The sequence below is a fragment of the Vitis vinifera genome, chromosome 1 (genome assembly GCF_030704535.1).
Source record: "Vitis vinifera cultivar Pinot Noir 40024 chromosome 1, ASM3070453v1".
In the NCBI taxonomy this organism is placed as follows: domain Eukaryota; kingdom Viridiplantae; phylum Streptophyta; class Magnoliopsida; order Vitales; family Vitaceae; genus Vitis; species Vitis vinifera.
The window spans coordinates 3211111-3228256 of record NC_081805.1 but is presented as its reverse complement, the minus strand read 5'-3'; the positions used below and the strand labels follow the sequence as shown (position 1 = coordinate 3228256).

The 17146-nt window shown below is 36.0% G+C and overlaps 2 protein-coding genes across 3 annotated transcripts; one reads left to right on the top strand and one right to left on the bottom strand.

Annotated features, from left to right (window-relative positions):
• The first annotated feature begins 223 nt into the window (after positions 1-223).
• On the top strand, positions 224-5189 carry LOC100261039 (uncharacterized). Of its 2 annotated transcripts, none has more exons than XM_002282660.4 (6): positions 224-755; positions 1442-1574; positions 1670-1773; positions 3309-3480; positions 3581-3721; positions 4491-5189. In XM_002282660.4, exons 1-6 carry the CDS (start codon positions 706-708, stop codon positions 4878-4880), a joined length of 990 nt encoding a protein of 329 aa, XP_002282696.1. In that variant the 5' UTR covers positions 224-705; the 3' UTR covers positions 4881-5189. The 2 variants fall into 2 exon arrangements, with proteins under 2 accessions (XP_002282696.1, XP_059594164.1); XM_059738181.1 differs by lacking the exon at positions 224-755 and adding an exon at positions 874-969.
• An 8824-nt stretch (positions 5190-14013) lies between these two features.
• On the bottom strand, positions 14014-17146 carry LOC100852814 (zinc finger protein JAGGED). Its single transcript, XM_059736206.1, has 5 exons — positions 16802-17146; positions 16579-16670; positions 16007-16161; positions 15670-15779; positions 14014-15185 (listed from the first exon to the last, which is right to left on the bottom strand). Coding segments are annotated over exons 1-5 (885 nt in total). The 5' UTR covers positions 16804-17146; the 3' UTR covers positions 14014-14659.

Below are 17146 nucleotides of genomic sequence, written 5' to 3'. Positions count from 1 at the left end.
ATATAAAACATAAGGAATAATTAAAAATGAAATCTTAAATATAAAAATTATTTTTAAAAATATGCTTAAAAGTATTAAAAACAGACTGAAAACATTTATATTTTGAAATAGATTTTTGATGTATAAAATATTACAAAAAAAAACTGTTTTTTTTAATCTATTTTCGAAAATACTATGTTTTATTAAAAAAAAAAAAAAAAACAAAACTCGAAAAACAAATTTCGAAGTATTGGTTGTTTGCAAAAACAGGCACCGTGGTGTTCTTGCAAGTTGTAAGTTGTATATTTCTTAATATAGGCTTTCAAGTTGCAGAGAGCCAAAGAAGAAGGAGAGGTCCACATGGGACGGTGATGGATATGAATACGATGTTGCTTTTAAGGACGGAGAAACTCTTGTTCCACAGGCAGAGGAGCGGCCCAACGGAGAAAGTTCAATGCTTGTGCTTCACTAGAAGGGAAGAACGGAGAAACTGACGAGGGAGTTATGCGACGTCGTTTGTAGTGGAGTCGAAACGGGCTTGACCGCTTGAGACGGAAGCCAAAACTTGTTTTCGCCTCGAAACGCGTTTTTCTAATTTGTGAAAAAGACGCCAAAAGGCATTTTTACTCGCAAAGCGACTGTATCGTATGCTGAGGCTGACCCCCCCTTCCATAGAGATCGATCATACACAGAAGGATCGATCTTGAATTACATACAGACGCTTCGATGTCACTCCTGAATCAGCTCTTCAACAGAGGAATTCTTGGCGCGAAATGGTCAGTTGTATTTCCCTTTTCTCTCATTTTAATTTTCCTTTCTTTCACCTTCCTTTTGATTGCCAGGAAACCAAGGAAAACAAATGGATGAAATTCTGTATTTCTGGTTTTCAGGAAATGAAAAAATTCATCAAAGCCAACCCAAATATTGGTATTAGGTTTAGTTGAGCTGAGGTTTTTGTTTTCTGAGTTCCAAAGTAGTGGCAGATCTAAGGTTGAAAATTTTTGTTTATTTTCTGTTCCCACCTTTTTCTTGGAAACTGAATGGAACTGTATCTGATGGAGAAGATTTAAGAACTTGATTTGTGGATTTTCGTTTTATTATAGTTCAATTTCTGTTATCTGCTAATAATTTTTGTAAATTAATTTATAGTGTCTTTAACTTTCAAATCCATGTAAAATTTTGGCATTTCTGAGAGAGGCTCATTTCCACCAGATACCCATTAGCGATTTTGGCAAAAATCTCAATTCTTTATGCATACTTTATTTTTGAAATTTGCTTTAATTGGAATTCTAACGTCTCCAGAAAGGTGGTCACAATGTCGAGTAAATTGTCAAAATTGATTGTTTTAAATTTCAACATTTAAATTAACGAAAAAATTTGCAATTTTCTGCTCTAAAATTGAGTGAATGCATATCAAAATATGTTTGTCTGTGTATTTTAAAATTTGTGGGTGGTTTTGTAGCAAAACGTGCTTGAATTTGGCAATCTCTCGCATTAAATTGCTGCAAAACAAGAGAAGTTTGCATCTTAAACAGATGCGCAAGGAGATAGCTCAATTTCTGCAGACAGGCCAAGAAGCAATAGCTCGAATACGGGTACCCCTTCAACTTCATGATATTGACTTCAATTAACTGGGATTCTCTTTCAAAATCTGATTGTCTTGTTTACCATTTGTGCATATCTTTCTTAGGTGGAGCATGTTATACGAGAACAAAACATATGGGCTGCATATGAGATTCTGGAGCTGTTTTGTGAATTTGTTCTCGCACGTGTTCCTATTCTTGAAACTCAGAGGTAAATCCATTGATTACCAGGATTGTGTTGTTCATTGAAGATAACATTTGACATTCTTTGTCTTTCATGAGATTTGACACCCTAAGCTCTATGGGACCATATGTCTTGCTGAGGTTTCTGATAAAGTGATGATTTTTTTTTTGTTTTCTCACATTTTTTGGTTGTAGACATGGATATGCGGTATAAGCAGTTTCCCTCCGAGCTCTAACATATTTAAACTTTCATATACTATAATTAAATGTCATTATATGTGCTACTACATATTGTATTATAAGTTGAATTTATAAAACTATTTGGTAAGCAAACTTCACCATTCGCAGAAACTAAACACACTATTCATATTGAAGTAGATGTAGTTATAAGGGTTTTGAAACCTTTGGCTGTACATGTATGCATTTACTTGAAAATATAAGAAAAAAAAAAAAAATCTCAGTAGATTTTTTCTACCATAGGGAGAAATGTTATTTTTGAATTTCTGATGTCATTCAATATTCATTCAATTTGTTGTCTCTATTTATGTCATAAAGCATCTTTGTATGCCTGTACCTCATATTTACTTTCCCATCATCTATTTGCATGCTCCTTTTTGCCATGGTTCTATTCTTAAGAGTAGGACTATTCAATGTCCACCATCCTGCTGATAATTAGCTCTCAAGCTGCAAAAGTTATCCACTCTGAATTACAATCCCTAATTATGGAGAGGCTGGCCACTGGACTTGCCCCAAAAGCTGCTGTTACATATTTCCTTTCCTTTGTTCTTGCTATAGCTGTTAAGAGTTTTGCTATTTCATGTTTCCTTTTACACAAAAGTTGCTTCCTTTGACATTATGTGAGCGTCTCATGACTTCGGTTGGCATCTCTAACTGTTACTGCTCATAGCATTTTTCATCCTAACCATTGCTAGGAAGAAGGTAAAGAGTGTCTTGATAAGAGAAACAAGTGAGGTTGAAACATAAAAACTGGCATGCATGCTTTTACATTTCCACATACTAATATGGAGTAAAATCAGCAAATATTTCTCTTTGTGAAAGAGCTCAAGGTTAGGTGATTTTCTGATAGTTTTATTTTATTTTACCTTTTTTCAAAAACACAGTTTCATATAGATCAGTTATCATTCTTAAACAGAATCACAAGTGCCCAAAAACAATGTTGCAGAATAAGTATTTTTTTTAAATGATAATTCAGCACCATTATGTAATGAAGTTTATTTGGGATGCATAGAAGCTATACTCTAGAGCTGCTTTCCCAATATTCATAACACTTTTTGAATAACTATATACATACTTCCTAGGGCAATGTTCTGCGCCCATTTTAAAATCTCAAGTAAGGCTGTTCCCCCCTTGCTTTTTCATCGTGGTTGTAAATATTGTGAGCACAAGTCTGATAACATTGTAAGTTTGAAGGATATTCTGGTTGGCATTGATCAGGTGGCATTTCAGAATATATTTTTGTAGAAAAGTATGTGCAAGCCCAAAACTTGGTTTTAATAAGATTTATGCAGCTCAATGTTGTGACTGTCTCTTTCCTCATAACAGGGAGTGCCCTACAGAATTGCGAGAAGCTGTTGCTAGTATAATTTTTGCTGCTCCCAGATGCTCAGATGTGCCAGATTTATTGCAGATCAAGAACTTGTTTGCTGCAAAATATGGGAAGGAGTTCATATTGGCTGCCTCTGAGCTGCGTCCTGATACAAGCGTCAACCGTGCAGTTAACTGCTCAAGCATTTCTAGAATTTTTTGCCTCCTGATTTGTCTGCAGGAATGGCATTCTAACTTGATCCATTTTGATTATTTCTGCTTTTTTACAGATAATAGAAAAGCTTTCAGTAAGCACTCCAACTGGAGAAGCAAAGCTAAAGCAATTGAAGGAAATCGCTCAGGAGTACAATCTGGAATGGGATTCTTCTAACACTGAAGCAGAATTCAGCAAAAAACACGAGGACTTGCTGGTATTTTTCCAATGCTGTTTTTTTTCCTCTTCTTCCCTGCTTCCTTTCTTTGATTTAGGTCTTGTTGAATTTTCTGATGTTATTTGTTTCATAACCAGACACTAATATCATAGTTGCTGTGGTTTTGTTAGGTAAGTTAATTCCTAATATCATCATGATGGATTGATTCTGCACATTCTAAATTTTGATTGCCATTGCTTTTTTCATAGATTTCCCACCATCTTAAAAAACATGAAAAAAAAAAAAAGTTGGGTCAAAGTCATTCTCATCATGATAATTGTTTTAGCCTTGCTGATAGCTAGGTCGGATGTGTGCTAGATATGGTCCAAAGGGAAAACATGGATCATATAGAAGTATGAGCGCTATTTGAAATTTTCTATTGTTATTACTGTTGTGTGTTGTATGCAATAAATGGTCAAGCCTAAATCTCCTTTTCAGCCAAAGAAGAAAAGCGAGAAGTTTTAGCATGCAGGGATTATTGATCTAATGGTCTTTAGTGGAGGAAAAACCTCCTTCCACTTACCCCTTCATCAATTACAATGAAGTTGAAGTAGTGATACATTTCTCCTGATCTCTGTGTGCGTGTGTAAGTTGGAATTGAACACAGATCTTAGCATTATTGCTGCATGTCAACTGATATATGTCGTCATACAATTCTATATTAGTTGTAGTTGTGATAATGGTGAACTGCTTGCCCATTCTAACAAGCTTCTATTAAACATTGGTATTGATTGCTTTATTATCTTCATCAAATGGATGTTGTCTGTAGGATGGTTCAAAGCAAGTATGCAGTGGAGGTGCAATTTCTCAAGCTCCCTCCATACAAAGCTCTCTCCAATGTCCACCTACCAGTGAGCCAAATGTTATTTCGAGTAGGACTATTCAACAGGGAATCCAAGCCCTTCACTCTCCCAACACGGCCAGCAAGAAGTCATTGTCTAGTCCTGATGAAGTTGAACATTCGATTAAGAGTTACAATGCAGGACAAGTAAGTGATTCTAAGGAGACAAGATCACAATCATCTGACATCTTGGAGAGAGCTCGAGCTGCTATTGCCTCTGCAGACCGTGCATCAGCTGCTGCCCGTGCAGCTGCTGAGCTGGCAAATATTACATTTGGACCATGGAAGCTAGAGGAAGGGCAGTCTCCAAAGGGCTAAAATGGATGGATTGAGCTCTGAATTCAGTCCTGGCATTCCTAATGCACTCTTCTGTTGTCTAGAAAGTTCTCTGATGTGTTAGAAGATGCATTTTATTGGTAATTTTTTTCGGTTTTCTATTAAGAATTGAAATTGCCCCTTCATGTAAAAATGCACCAAATGCCCGTTCCTGTCCTACAATTACTGTTCAATATGTTTCCTTGAGTTGGGAAAGAATGTTCATGTAACTCAAATCAACAGACTACACAGCTCTGCTAATTATACGCTTTTTAAATGCAAAAAATGTGGGAAAATTTCTGGGGTGTATGATATTCTGGATTACAAGTCAAAACTTCAACTTGTAAATAACAGGTCCATAAATATTTGACATGCTAACACCTTCTCCTATTGGGCTGTGCCCGGTGATGAAATATGAACAAATAAATGCCGAAAGGGACAGGGGACTTTTAACTTTTATAGACTCTGAAACCATATTAAATAAGCAATCGGTCCAAAAGGATTTAACAATGTATATTTGGTATACAAGAAACGTTGAATCCGAAGCATTTTACCATAAACTCCTTTTAAAGAAACAAGAATCCCTCTTACTGTAGAGAACTTCAGGTGGCATTTGAACCGTTATCAACTAACAGTCAATGGAATTCTTTCAAGTGATGAAAAAGTTGTACTACATGAACCTAAATATAGTATTGGGAAGGGATTCAGATCAATTTGTTACTCCAAACCCTTATTTTAGAGTCGCAGAAGTACCATAAATTAACAGTACTTCTCTGCCAAACACAAAAGTATATACATGTAGATGATAGGAAGAAACTAATAGTTAGTTACAGTTCAACCCTATTCATACAAATGGGTCCATCTTTGAACCATACAGACATCATAATACCCTTATTCAAACTCCCTTATTTATACCCATATAAAATTAAGAATATGACTAAGATAAAACAATGACCAGGCTTTAAAAGAAAAAAAAAAATTGTCCTAAACCCAAATGGTATCTTATTATTAATGGCTTGTATTTGATATTAAAACACAATTATTGAAATTGAAACCTTGTTATAGGCATATAGTAGAATAAAACTTTCCAGTATGCGGCCCAGCCCAGCAAAATCAGGCAAACCCAAATATAGAACCCTAGAGTGTGAAGTGGCAAAGGCCGATTGGTGTGAGCAGAAAAGGAGAAGGGTGGGGGTTTGTAAGGGGAGGGGGGAGAAGAGACCAAAACATTGTTGTTGGTACTGGAAACAGGTGACCTACATCCCCACACAGACACAAACACAAAAACACAGAGGTATCCCCAGGTTATATACGAAATGCACAGGGCATGCATGCAGAGAAACATGTTTGTATAGCTGATTCCATATAATCACGCTTCTCAACGTACTTCTCATGCACCAACCCATCAATGCCCACGTCTATTTCATAAAAGACACACTTTTACATGAAACTTCAGCCAACACATCTGCCCTCTGCTGTGTATCAAGCCGTACCTTATTCACAGATGGAGAGAGATAGAGAAAGACAAGGCGGGACATGCATACATGGTGGTGACAAAGATGTTACATTAGTCAGCAGGAGAACTAAGCCCACAAGTAAACAAAACCAATAAACAATACAAAATATACCTCTCTTCTGCATTATCATAATTCATAACATCCACCCATCCACTAACACCTCCCCACCGCGTGATCTCTACTCGCAACCCACATTGATTTTGTTGATATGAACAGTCGTTTTCGTCTTGAATTTCGTTTTAACACGGAGATCTTTTTCCATTGGTCGGTGAAGATCTTCCCTTCTTTTCTTTTCTTTTTCCCTTTTTTTCTCCCTTCTTTTACATTATATTATTTGTTGCTGGGTGGAAGATAATCAGGAGGGTTGTTTTTCAATTCTTTCTTTCTTTTTTTTCTTTTTTCCTTTGATGAGGAATGACTGCAAAAGTTTGGTGGGTGGCACGCATAGACGAAAATTAAAGGAGTAGTTGGTTCTTTGTTTGGGGAAAATAAAAGCAGCAAGGGAAAATAAGGTAAAAGCTAGCTAACAGTGCAAAGCTACTGTCATCACTGTACGAGTGGCTGGGGATTGATTGGTGGTAGACCAGATCAATAAGGCACCTTCGCTCAACGGGGATAAATTTTAGACGAAGGATATAAATGGAGGAGGTACTTCACTTGCTGGTTACTTTCTCTACCTGAAAGGGAGGCACAATAGAAAATATTAATTGAGAAAGAAAGAAATATTCCTATCTTTGTGGGAAAAGTTGAATAAGTTGATTCACCCACTATTATCTGATTATTATTTTTTATTATTTTTTTTGTAATTTATTTCAAATTCAAATAAGTATTTTCTCTCACTCAAAGAATTTGAATTTAAAAAAACATTTTATTAATAATAAGCAAGGATAAATATAGCATGATTATAATTATAATACATAAATAACCCTAATTTGGGAAACAATTTATAAAAGCTTTTCATTATCTTGATTCATATATCCTGAGGTGGTGATGCCAACTGTGATCACTGTCCTGTAGTGAGAAAGAAAAACAGGCAGAGCGGCAGGGCAAAACTCGATTCACACTAGGCCGCATCCGAGCTTTAAACAGAACAAATAGGCTGTCATCATCAGCCTTAACCTTATCATATGTGGAAGCCTCCATACCTAGACGCAGCTGGGGCGGCCAAAGCAACTCCACCCCCATTTTGAAACATGAGATTCTTCGTGGGAAAAGATCTTTAAAGTAACAGCTATACATAAAGTGGGTCAATACATCAGTAGGGCTGTGGGAAAACTAGACTCCTTTAATCCTTTTCACTTCAGAGAAAAGAAAAATGAAAAAAGAGGAAAAAGAAAAGAATATGATAACCTGTTTGGGTCGGGGGGGGGGGGGGGGGAAGGGGGGGGAAGAGTTACCACACAGGTGATCTGAAATTTGGGGGGATCCAACATAAACCTGTGACATAAACTAGGAAGAATAGCTTTAACTTTTATCTTTTTCCATTTTGGGGATGGCTCAACATGGTCCACCATTGCTAAACCCGGGTTTGTCCACAAGCTGGACTAGTAAGGGAGGGGGGGCGTGATCATTATTATTGCATGCCTGCTAATGTGTAAGTGCTTCTCCAGTGTCTTGACCCTACCATTTAGCTTTGATACCTCCTCCAGGCTCCACAGTCCAGCCCCTCCTGTCACTGAGTCAGAAGGTGTGCAATAGGGAATGTCATTTTAGATGTATAAAATATAATTTGTGAGTATTCACCTGCTTTTTATCAATTATTGCATTTTGTTCTAGGATGTGAATCTCCAATAATGCATCACTGCAAAACTAAAGTGGATGAACTGGAGTGTAAAAACTTAAAGGAAAAAACTGTACAAATATGAACTTACCACTCATCTCGAAGGGGAATAAGACTACGGAAAGTACAAACTCGACAATAATGCAATGAATAAATATATTCACATTTTTAATCAAAACAATTAAACATATTTTATTTTATATGAGTATTAATTACCATTTTAAAAAATAATAATAACTAAAATAGTTTGATTTTAATAAGTTTATAAATTTTAAAAAATATCTAACCTGTAAAATTCATTTTTTTCTTACTTATATGCCTTTTCTTCTTAGTTTATTTTCTTATTTTAATTTATTTTTTATTTATTTGTTAATATCAACAAATGTGAAAACTTTTTTTTTATTAACATATAAGTTTGATTATGTTATATTTCAATGTTTCTTTAATTGAAGTTAAACTCGACTTACATAATTTCATCTTAGATTTTCCTTCTTTAATATTATTTGCATTTAATTTTTAGAAAAAAAAATGAAGATATGCTTGCATATATTACACATCCATCTTATATATGTCTATCATATCCAATCATTGATTCTTTAAATTCTCCAACAATTTTCAGATTACTATTAGTAATGATTCAATGATTCACACATAAATGCACAATAAGAATATCACTTGCAAATTAAATTTCACTTATTAAGTAAATTCAAATGAACATTTTTAAAATTCATTCATAACAAAATAAGAAAGTATGCCTCTATATCATACTCTTGGTGCTCATTTGAATTCATACAAGACATTTCTTTTTTATCGTATGGATCTTTTGTTCTTTCTTTCTTCAATCTTTCTCTAGTTAAATTGTTTAGCATAAACCCTATCTTCTAATTCGTCACATTTAAGAAAGTTAATATCGAAAACCATTTGTAAAACCTTTTCAATAACTTTAATAGTGAAAGAAATTATCACGTAAATAGTGTTAGGTCTAACAACTGGTGCAAATACTTCAAAATAACTAATACCTAATGTTTGCTTATAACCCTAGTTGTCAACCTTGTTTTAAAATAGCTCATTTTCCATTTGACTTGTAATTGATTTTGTACATCAATTTGACACTAATGGAGTACTGCTTAGAATCAACAAGGTAATAATCTCTCATGTATAATTTTTTTAGTTACATGAACTTTTTCATCCATCTCTTTAATCTAACCACGCAATCATGGAAACAAAACATGTAGGTAAGATATGCTAACATTATGGATGTCTTGATGATTTTGCATGACATGAAGATATATATGGTTCACTTGTAGGCTTCACATCTTAATATTCACTTTTTTCTCTACAAGATTAGTCTCAACAAGGAGTGTCACACTACCAACCACCCTTTTGGTTTCTGTATCATGCAATTTATAGTGTTTTATTAATTGATTATAACTACTAAAAATACTCCTCAAAACTCTTTTGTAAAGAATGAGGAACGTGGTAGGCTGTAGAAATACCAAAACCATCTTCTTACCTTAGCGATGATGCATCATTTTGGGAAAACCTTGATGATGAAAGTTATTATAATATGCAAATGCAATGGAAGGTTGATGTCATCAATGATGACATTGAAGCAATAAATGCGTCTTCAACTACAAAAATCTAATATAACAGTAGAAGTTCAGAACTAGTAAAGTCATATACAAGCCAAGTATTTTGCATGTGATAGAAAAGAAAAGAAAAAGAATCAAACACCCTTAATCACAATATTAATGTAGACTCCCAATTGCTTCGAGCTTCTTATGGAGTGACAAATACAAATTGAAACATCAACTTGCTTCAAGTTTGGATTATTAAGAAAATAAGAACTGTTCAGAAAGGTTGAGAAAAAGCCATAGCTAAGGGGGTTTTACCATCCAATTAACCAACCATACATCTAGACTAGGATTAGGGCTTGGTTTTTATCTATAAATAAATTTGTGCTGATCATGGTACTAGTTTGAGGAAAGTTAAAGTAATTTCCCCTTCCTGTGAAAGACTACCATCCATACTGTGCATTCTTCATTACTTTATTTCTTCAAAATCTATTTTCATATAGCCCTCTCCAACCTATAAAATTTTCACTATTATTTAGCCCCAACAAGCAGTTTCTTAGCACAAATACAATTTAAAAAAGAGATTTTGGTATCAAAGTTAGCAATAAATATAAATAAGATATCTTGAAATGATTCCGGAGAAGATAGATGCATCCTTTGAGCAACTAACATGTATTAATAAATTAATTTTAAAATATATTTATCTTTCAAGTATTTGAAAGGTTATAAATACTTATTAAAATCAATATTCTTATTATTCAATTTTTCGAATTATTGGATTTTGTTTTATTTTTGTTAATTTTTTTGAGCTCAAATGCAGTACAAAAATTGTGTTGGACAAAATGACAGGACCATTATCATTACATTTTTCATGTCAAAGAAAAATGATTAATGTTGATTATTAGTACAGTTATTTTTATATTATATACATATATTAAAAAATAAAGATATCCTTTTGAAAAGGCTGGGACAATGTAAAGGCCGCCCTAAACAGGCATTGTCTCTGGAGAAATTAATGCATGTTTGAATGAGAAGAGTACGAAACAAAAAAAATGTTGTAGAGAAATAAAAGGAAAAGTCGTAGTATCTTTTTTCATGCCTGAGAGAGGGAAGGGAAAAGAACATAGATCATTATGAAACAACAACTGAGGAATGGAGTTAGTGATAGAAAAACCACTGGAAAAGCTGCTAAAAAAGGATATAATTATCAGATTCTGGAGCAAGAAGATAAAACAAAGATAAATATTCAAAGTTTAAAATTGAAAACCAAGCCATGCTGCAGCTTTAAACATTCCCTCATTTGTTATTTGCATGAATAAGCTGAGTCTATAGCCGTCCACTTTTACTGCGGGCTATCCTAGTGTATTACACACACACTCTCTCTCTCTCTCAGGTTCCAGTATTGACAGTTAGCTACAACTTTTTTAGTGTCGCTCAAGCCTATATATACTACAAAGATCTACACTATCAATGTCCTCTCTCTCTCTCTTTCTTTCTCTCTCTCTGGTGCAATCCCGAGATATATTCGAGAAAGGTACGAGACTGTAGGTTGACAAAGATCCTTTGAAGGAGTGAAAGAGCTACAGTCACTCAACAGTGAATTGTTTCGGCCCATGATGAGTTTTCTATGGCTCTCTCTTTTGATATGAAATGGAAGATGGGGTTCGTGTTTTGAAACCTCTGGTGACATGTGTTTTCTGGTTCAAGTACCATTAAGAAATCCTTCAGAATACTGTTGGGAATTCCTTCTACTGGAGAACAGCACATTTTGACTCCTTTTGCTCTAACTGATCAACCCCTTGTTCCATTTTAATTCATCTTTAATTATTTTTCTGAAATCCCAATTTCTCTCACATTTAGTCTTGTATTCAGTCTATTGCACTAGACCCAGGTAATGGCCTAATGTGGGTGTTTCAATGGTCCGACTCTTTGGGTATTTTGGTATTTCTTGCCATTATTTGACTAGATATTCAGCAACTGGAGTTCGAACAATCCAATGTTTTGGAATGGGAAGAGAAACAAATATGTAAATGCCTCTAATTTTTATGAAAAAGAAAAAACCCACAAAGAGTTGACGTCCCTTATTAGTTTTGATGATTAGAGAGAGGTGAGGACCAATTTGTGGACCTCTGGTGGTCCTGCCAAGTGACAATCTTTATTGGAACATTCTCTCTTCCTGATTCCCACCGTTAATAGTTTCCATGCTTCCAAAGCATAAATCCCACTGCATGAGCATAATAAATATATAAGCTCTATTAGGTTAATCGAATATACAAAAAATCAACTATTTTTTATGTTTTAAAATAATTATTTTAAGTTTTCATTGAATAATGACAAATCCCTTAAGAATGCTTCAATAAATGAACATGCAACAACATCCATGGTGCAATTCCAACTACAGATGACTAGATGAATAAAATAAAAACACAATTTCTTTTTTCGCATTCTATGATTGGTATATAGGATATCCCTAAGACTCTAGGTTACTCCAAGTCTTTCCTTTGTTTGTTTGTTTGTTTTTTTTGCTAAAAAATTTGAGATGGTACTTGTCACTTTACTTAATTGGAGAATCCAAGGGAAAACTAAACCTACCCAAATTATCTTCTTCTCTCTCTATCTTTATTTTGCTTGTTTTTTAAGAAGTATTAGTTAGTCTATTTCATTTAGCTGTCAGATCAAGCTGGTTTTCCAATACTGGATTACCATATTAGGTTAAGCAACGGCAGTATGGGCTTCAATTGTAACTCATTCAGGTGACACGCTGAAATCTGAGTGCAACCAAGTGGAGGCCCTGAGGGGGTTGTCGCAGTCCAGCTTAGCCTATCCCTTTGAGTTGCCTGCACAAGTTAGGTTTAGGGTTACCATCATTAACTTCTCATAATTAAACAGTATTGTCTCTTGCGCGGCCGTCGCTGTATATTTGTCATTGAGCCAGTTGGAGTGCAGTTACTGGTAACCCTACTCCGGATCCGCATGTATTTTAATTAGCTCTTCACTCTTAAGTACCCAAATGTTTGATCTTCTTGGGTCAAGTAGTTTGAATGCACCAGACAGAAAATGAGTGCCTATAGAGGGCTTTAAATACTCCTTAGGGTTTGATGAACTGGGCTTGGAGTCTGAATTATTATTTTGAAAGGAAAATTTTTCTGCTAGGTTAGAAGCTTTGATGTCGAAGTTGCTCGATGGCCAAGATGGATGGCTTCTACTTTCTTTTTTTCCTTTTTTTTTTTTTTTGCTTTTTTCCTTTCCATTTTTTGTTTCTAATGTGTTGGAAGGTAGATTGAAATTTAAATCTTCAGCAGTCACTCTTACCACTGGGCAGGCCAAGATTTTGGTTTTCAACATAAACATCTTATGAGGACTGCTAGCCAGAAGTTAAACATCAGAAGCAATATCAAGTGTGTTAACACAATGTTGAATTTCATTAGGGGACAAGGGTTCGTAAGGTAATGAAAGTGAGATATAATGAATGATGATAGTATGTCTATCTAATTAATTAGTGTAAATCATCAAAAATCTTTCAGGCTAGGAAACGTGATGAACTACATGATTGTCTTAAATTTGCTTATGGTTCCATTACAAATCTCAGTGAACTAAATGGAACAATTTAGTTGTTTTTGCTAGTAATAAAAAGATTCTATCATTTTCAACCATCAGATTTCTCAGTTTCATTGAAAACGAATGGAAAAACCAATATCGCTCTTAATTCAAAATTAGAAAGTGAAAAAAAAAATTAGGGTTAAGTTACAAACTCATGCACATCAATTCCATTTTTTTCCCTATCAAATACTATCCTAAAATTTAAACTTGTTTAAGGTATTAACCACATGTTACACATCATCCTACTTTACCATAACCTGTGCAGTATAATGAGGAGATGCATATCATGCATTCATGCATTAACCTTGTATAAGATTTGGTTGGATCAGGGAAGAATGCTGCTTAGCAATGGATGACAGAAATTAGGTTGGAAAAATGAAATCAATTATTGCCAATCTACCTGGTTAAACTCTTTGGGAATTGATTCAGGAACATTACAGAAAGCCAAAATATAAAATAGGGAACTAAAAATTGAGGTACCCCTTTTGGCCATATGATTAATTCCTTAAAAAGGCTTCAAAAGAAGAAAGGGAGCAGAAGAAAAATGAGCTGTTGCATGATTATTCTTTTCTTGTGGCTACAGTTCCATGATTATTCTACCAGCACTTCATTTAATGCTACATGTGATTAACTAACATGATCTGAAAAAGAAAGAAAAGAAAAGCTTCAAGAAAGAGTCTTATACAGACATTGCTTGACAGAATTGATTAGCTCTGATCAGGAAACTTTCAGCAAAAACGAGTTCAACAGAATCCCAGAACACTGTCTAGTTCATTGCCCGTATTGTGTAAGCATTGTGTGGCCATTAGAGTATCAAGAGACTTAAATGCCTATTATGTAGAGAGAGAGGGAAGGAGAGAGGGAGAGAGAGAGAGAGAGAACAGCAGCTTCCTCCTCTCATCTCTGGTCAAAGATGGAGGTAGAGAAGGCACAAAAACACAAAAAGAAAATAAAAAAATTCATTGCCATGCAAAACGAACTCCAAATGCAAAAAAGGGTTGGAAACTTTCAGTTCATATCTAACTCCTTGTCCCACCTGCACAAGTCCCTCTTCTTACCATCTCTGGTTTCCTTTTCAATGTTGGTACAACACACCAATACAAGCCCTCCAATCCCAAGCTCCAAGCCAAACTAGCTGAGACTCTGTATGAGCTCAAAAGCTGTCCCATACCTGTAGAAAAACCAAAACTTCCTTCTCTTTCTTGCATGACCACATTTGTCAGTTTATTGCTTCTCTCTCCCTCTCCCTCTCTTTCTCTCTAAGTGGCGTGTCACAGCAGATTAAACCTTCCACTCGCACTCAAAAAATCTTTAGAACCCATCTTGAAACCGATTGATCAAAGAAGGGTCCATACGTTGCTGTGACCCTGCATAGCTCCTTCCCCAATTCAACCCTTCCTCCTGATTCTGCAGTGACCCGTCCCTACCACCACCACCACCACCACCACCTCCTCCTCCTCCTCCTCCTCCTGATCCACCCAATTCGGACCCCCGTCCCCCTCCATTGCTGGGTGGGAACCCATGTCCCACTGGTGCTCCAATGCAGGTGTAATTTGAATCTGAAGCACCTCCGTAATTTAGACCCGGATGACTGTACTGTGAGCCGCTGCTGAGGACGTGGCCTACATAGTAATCATTCATTGAGGGTGGAGGATACTGTGATGGATAAGAGACTAAGCGCGATGGCGAAGCGTATAGATATGGTTGTGGTGGTGGTGTTAAGAGTGTTGATGAAGAACCCGAAAACATTCTTGTTGGGTAGACTGATCTGAAGGGTAGTGTTGGATCTCCCATGTTGCCTGTTTGATGAAAGCTCCCTGGTGCGATGGGTTGGCCGCTGCAGCCAAGAAAAACAGGAAGAAGACCATCCTTATATTAATGAAAACCATTGATGAGATCACCACAAGTCATCTTCTAGCTTTAGCTTCAAACAGGTTAAGGGTCGTGTCGGTTTCTATATTTTTGTTCTAAAACGATCAACTAAAAAGGTTATATAAATGAAGAAGACGGATCTTTATATTGTTGAACATTGCCAAAATCAGGTGTGCACATATATATTCTTGGGTTGCAGAAGATGTCCAAGTCATTTGATTTCTCTATATTCTGTGTTAAAAGATGAACTCAAACACAGAGAAAAAGCTTTAACAGTTGATGAGATCAAGTGGGTGTTTTTTCAGCTTAAAAGTGTTTGGGCCATTTTGATTTCTTCCTACTTTAATGCTGAAAAGAAGTCAAAAACGAAAGAAAAGGAGAAGGTGAAGAAGAGGGAGAGGAAGAAGAAGAATCAAAGGGACAGTAGTCCATGGACGAGGCATACATACCCTAGATGAGGGACCCCTTGGGCGGCTAGGTTTTCGTTACTGAAGACAATCTGACGAGCCCGGTTCAGTGTTTCTGTCTCTCTCTCTGACCACCAACACGGCAACACAATTCAAATCAAATCAAATAAAAAACTCAAGAAAACCCCACCAAGAATTTCCGCGAGCACCAACTTTGTTTTTCCCTTGGGAAAAACAAGATTGACATGACTACGCTTCATGGCAAATCATTAACAACTACTTTAGATTCTCTCCATATAAAAATAGTCCACATGTTCCGGCTTCTTTGAGGAGAAGGTAGCTATTAGACTTCTTACTAATAAATATTTGTTAATATTTAATAGATATTTGAAGACTTGCCTTGGCGGTGGCGGTTCATGTGTCCTCCTAGAGCTTGAGATTTACAGAACTTGAGGGAACAAAACCTACACTCATAGACCTTCCCACACTCATCTTTTCCATCCTTTCCGCCGCTTTTCTTTTTCCTACAGCCTGCTACAAAACCAATTAAAGCAACTTCGATGAGACAATTCTTATACCAAAAGCCTAACCCTAATTCTCCACATCATCCATATATATTTATTAAGAAAATAAACTAGACTCCACAGTCTCCTTTTTCTGCTTCACCTCTTCCTCTCTTTAGTTTTCTCCCTTTGAAGCTTCAAAAATGTAATTTTTTTTGTGAAATGCCAAAATCAGGAAGAGAAACTGTACTGCATAAACAACCCACCATTTGAAGTTCCAGGACTTTTTTTTTTTTTTTTTCTTCAGAAATTGGAAAAAGAATGTAGATTTGTTTCCTTTTTAATTTTTTGTTATTTTTCTTCTAAATTTAAAATAAAATAAATAAATAAATTGTAAGATAGTATCGTTTTCCAAGGTGATTAGAAGTAGTGAGAAAATCGTACGCACCGGAGGAGGAGCTATCCTCAAAGACCTGTTTTCCGTCTCTAGTGAAATCTTCGGGCAAGTTGTTGAGGTCTAGGGGGTTCCTCTCCGGTCTCCTGCAAAACAAAGAAGAAGAGACAGAGAGATAAAGGAAGAGTGTTAAAAGGGGGGTTGGGGGTGAAAAAGTAGAAGAGAAAAAGAGGAGAGGATTGGAAGAAACAGGTGTGGAGGTTGTGGGGAGGCCTACATGGTACCGACAGAGAAAGACAGAAAATATGAGGCGAACACTTCAGATGGAAGATAACTAAAGCTTGGAAAATTATAAGACTTCAGTTTGAGACTGCAATATAGAGGCTAGTTGAGTGAAGGTGGAGAAAGGAGCTTGAAAGTTCTCTTTCAGTTTCTCTGCCAGGCCGTCTGGAGACATCTCTCTCACTCTCTCAAACACACAAATTGAAAGATCAAAGGGGACAGTCGGTCTCGTGACTTTAAAAAGGGAGGAGGTGGGGCGAGAGGCTTAGACAGGTGCTACTGTGATTTGGTTGGGTCGAGAGAGAAGGGGAGATAATGAGAGGGACGTGGCCTTAGTTTT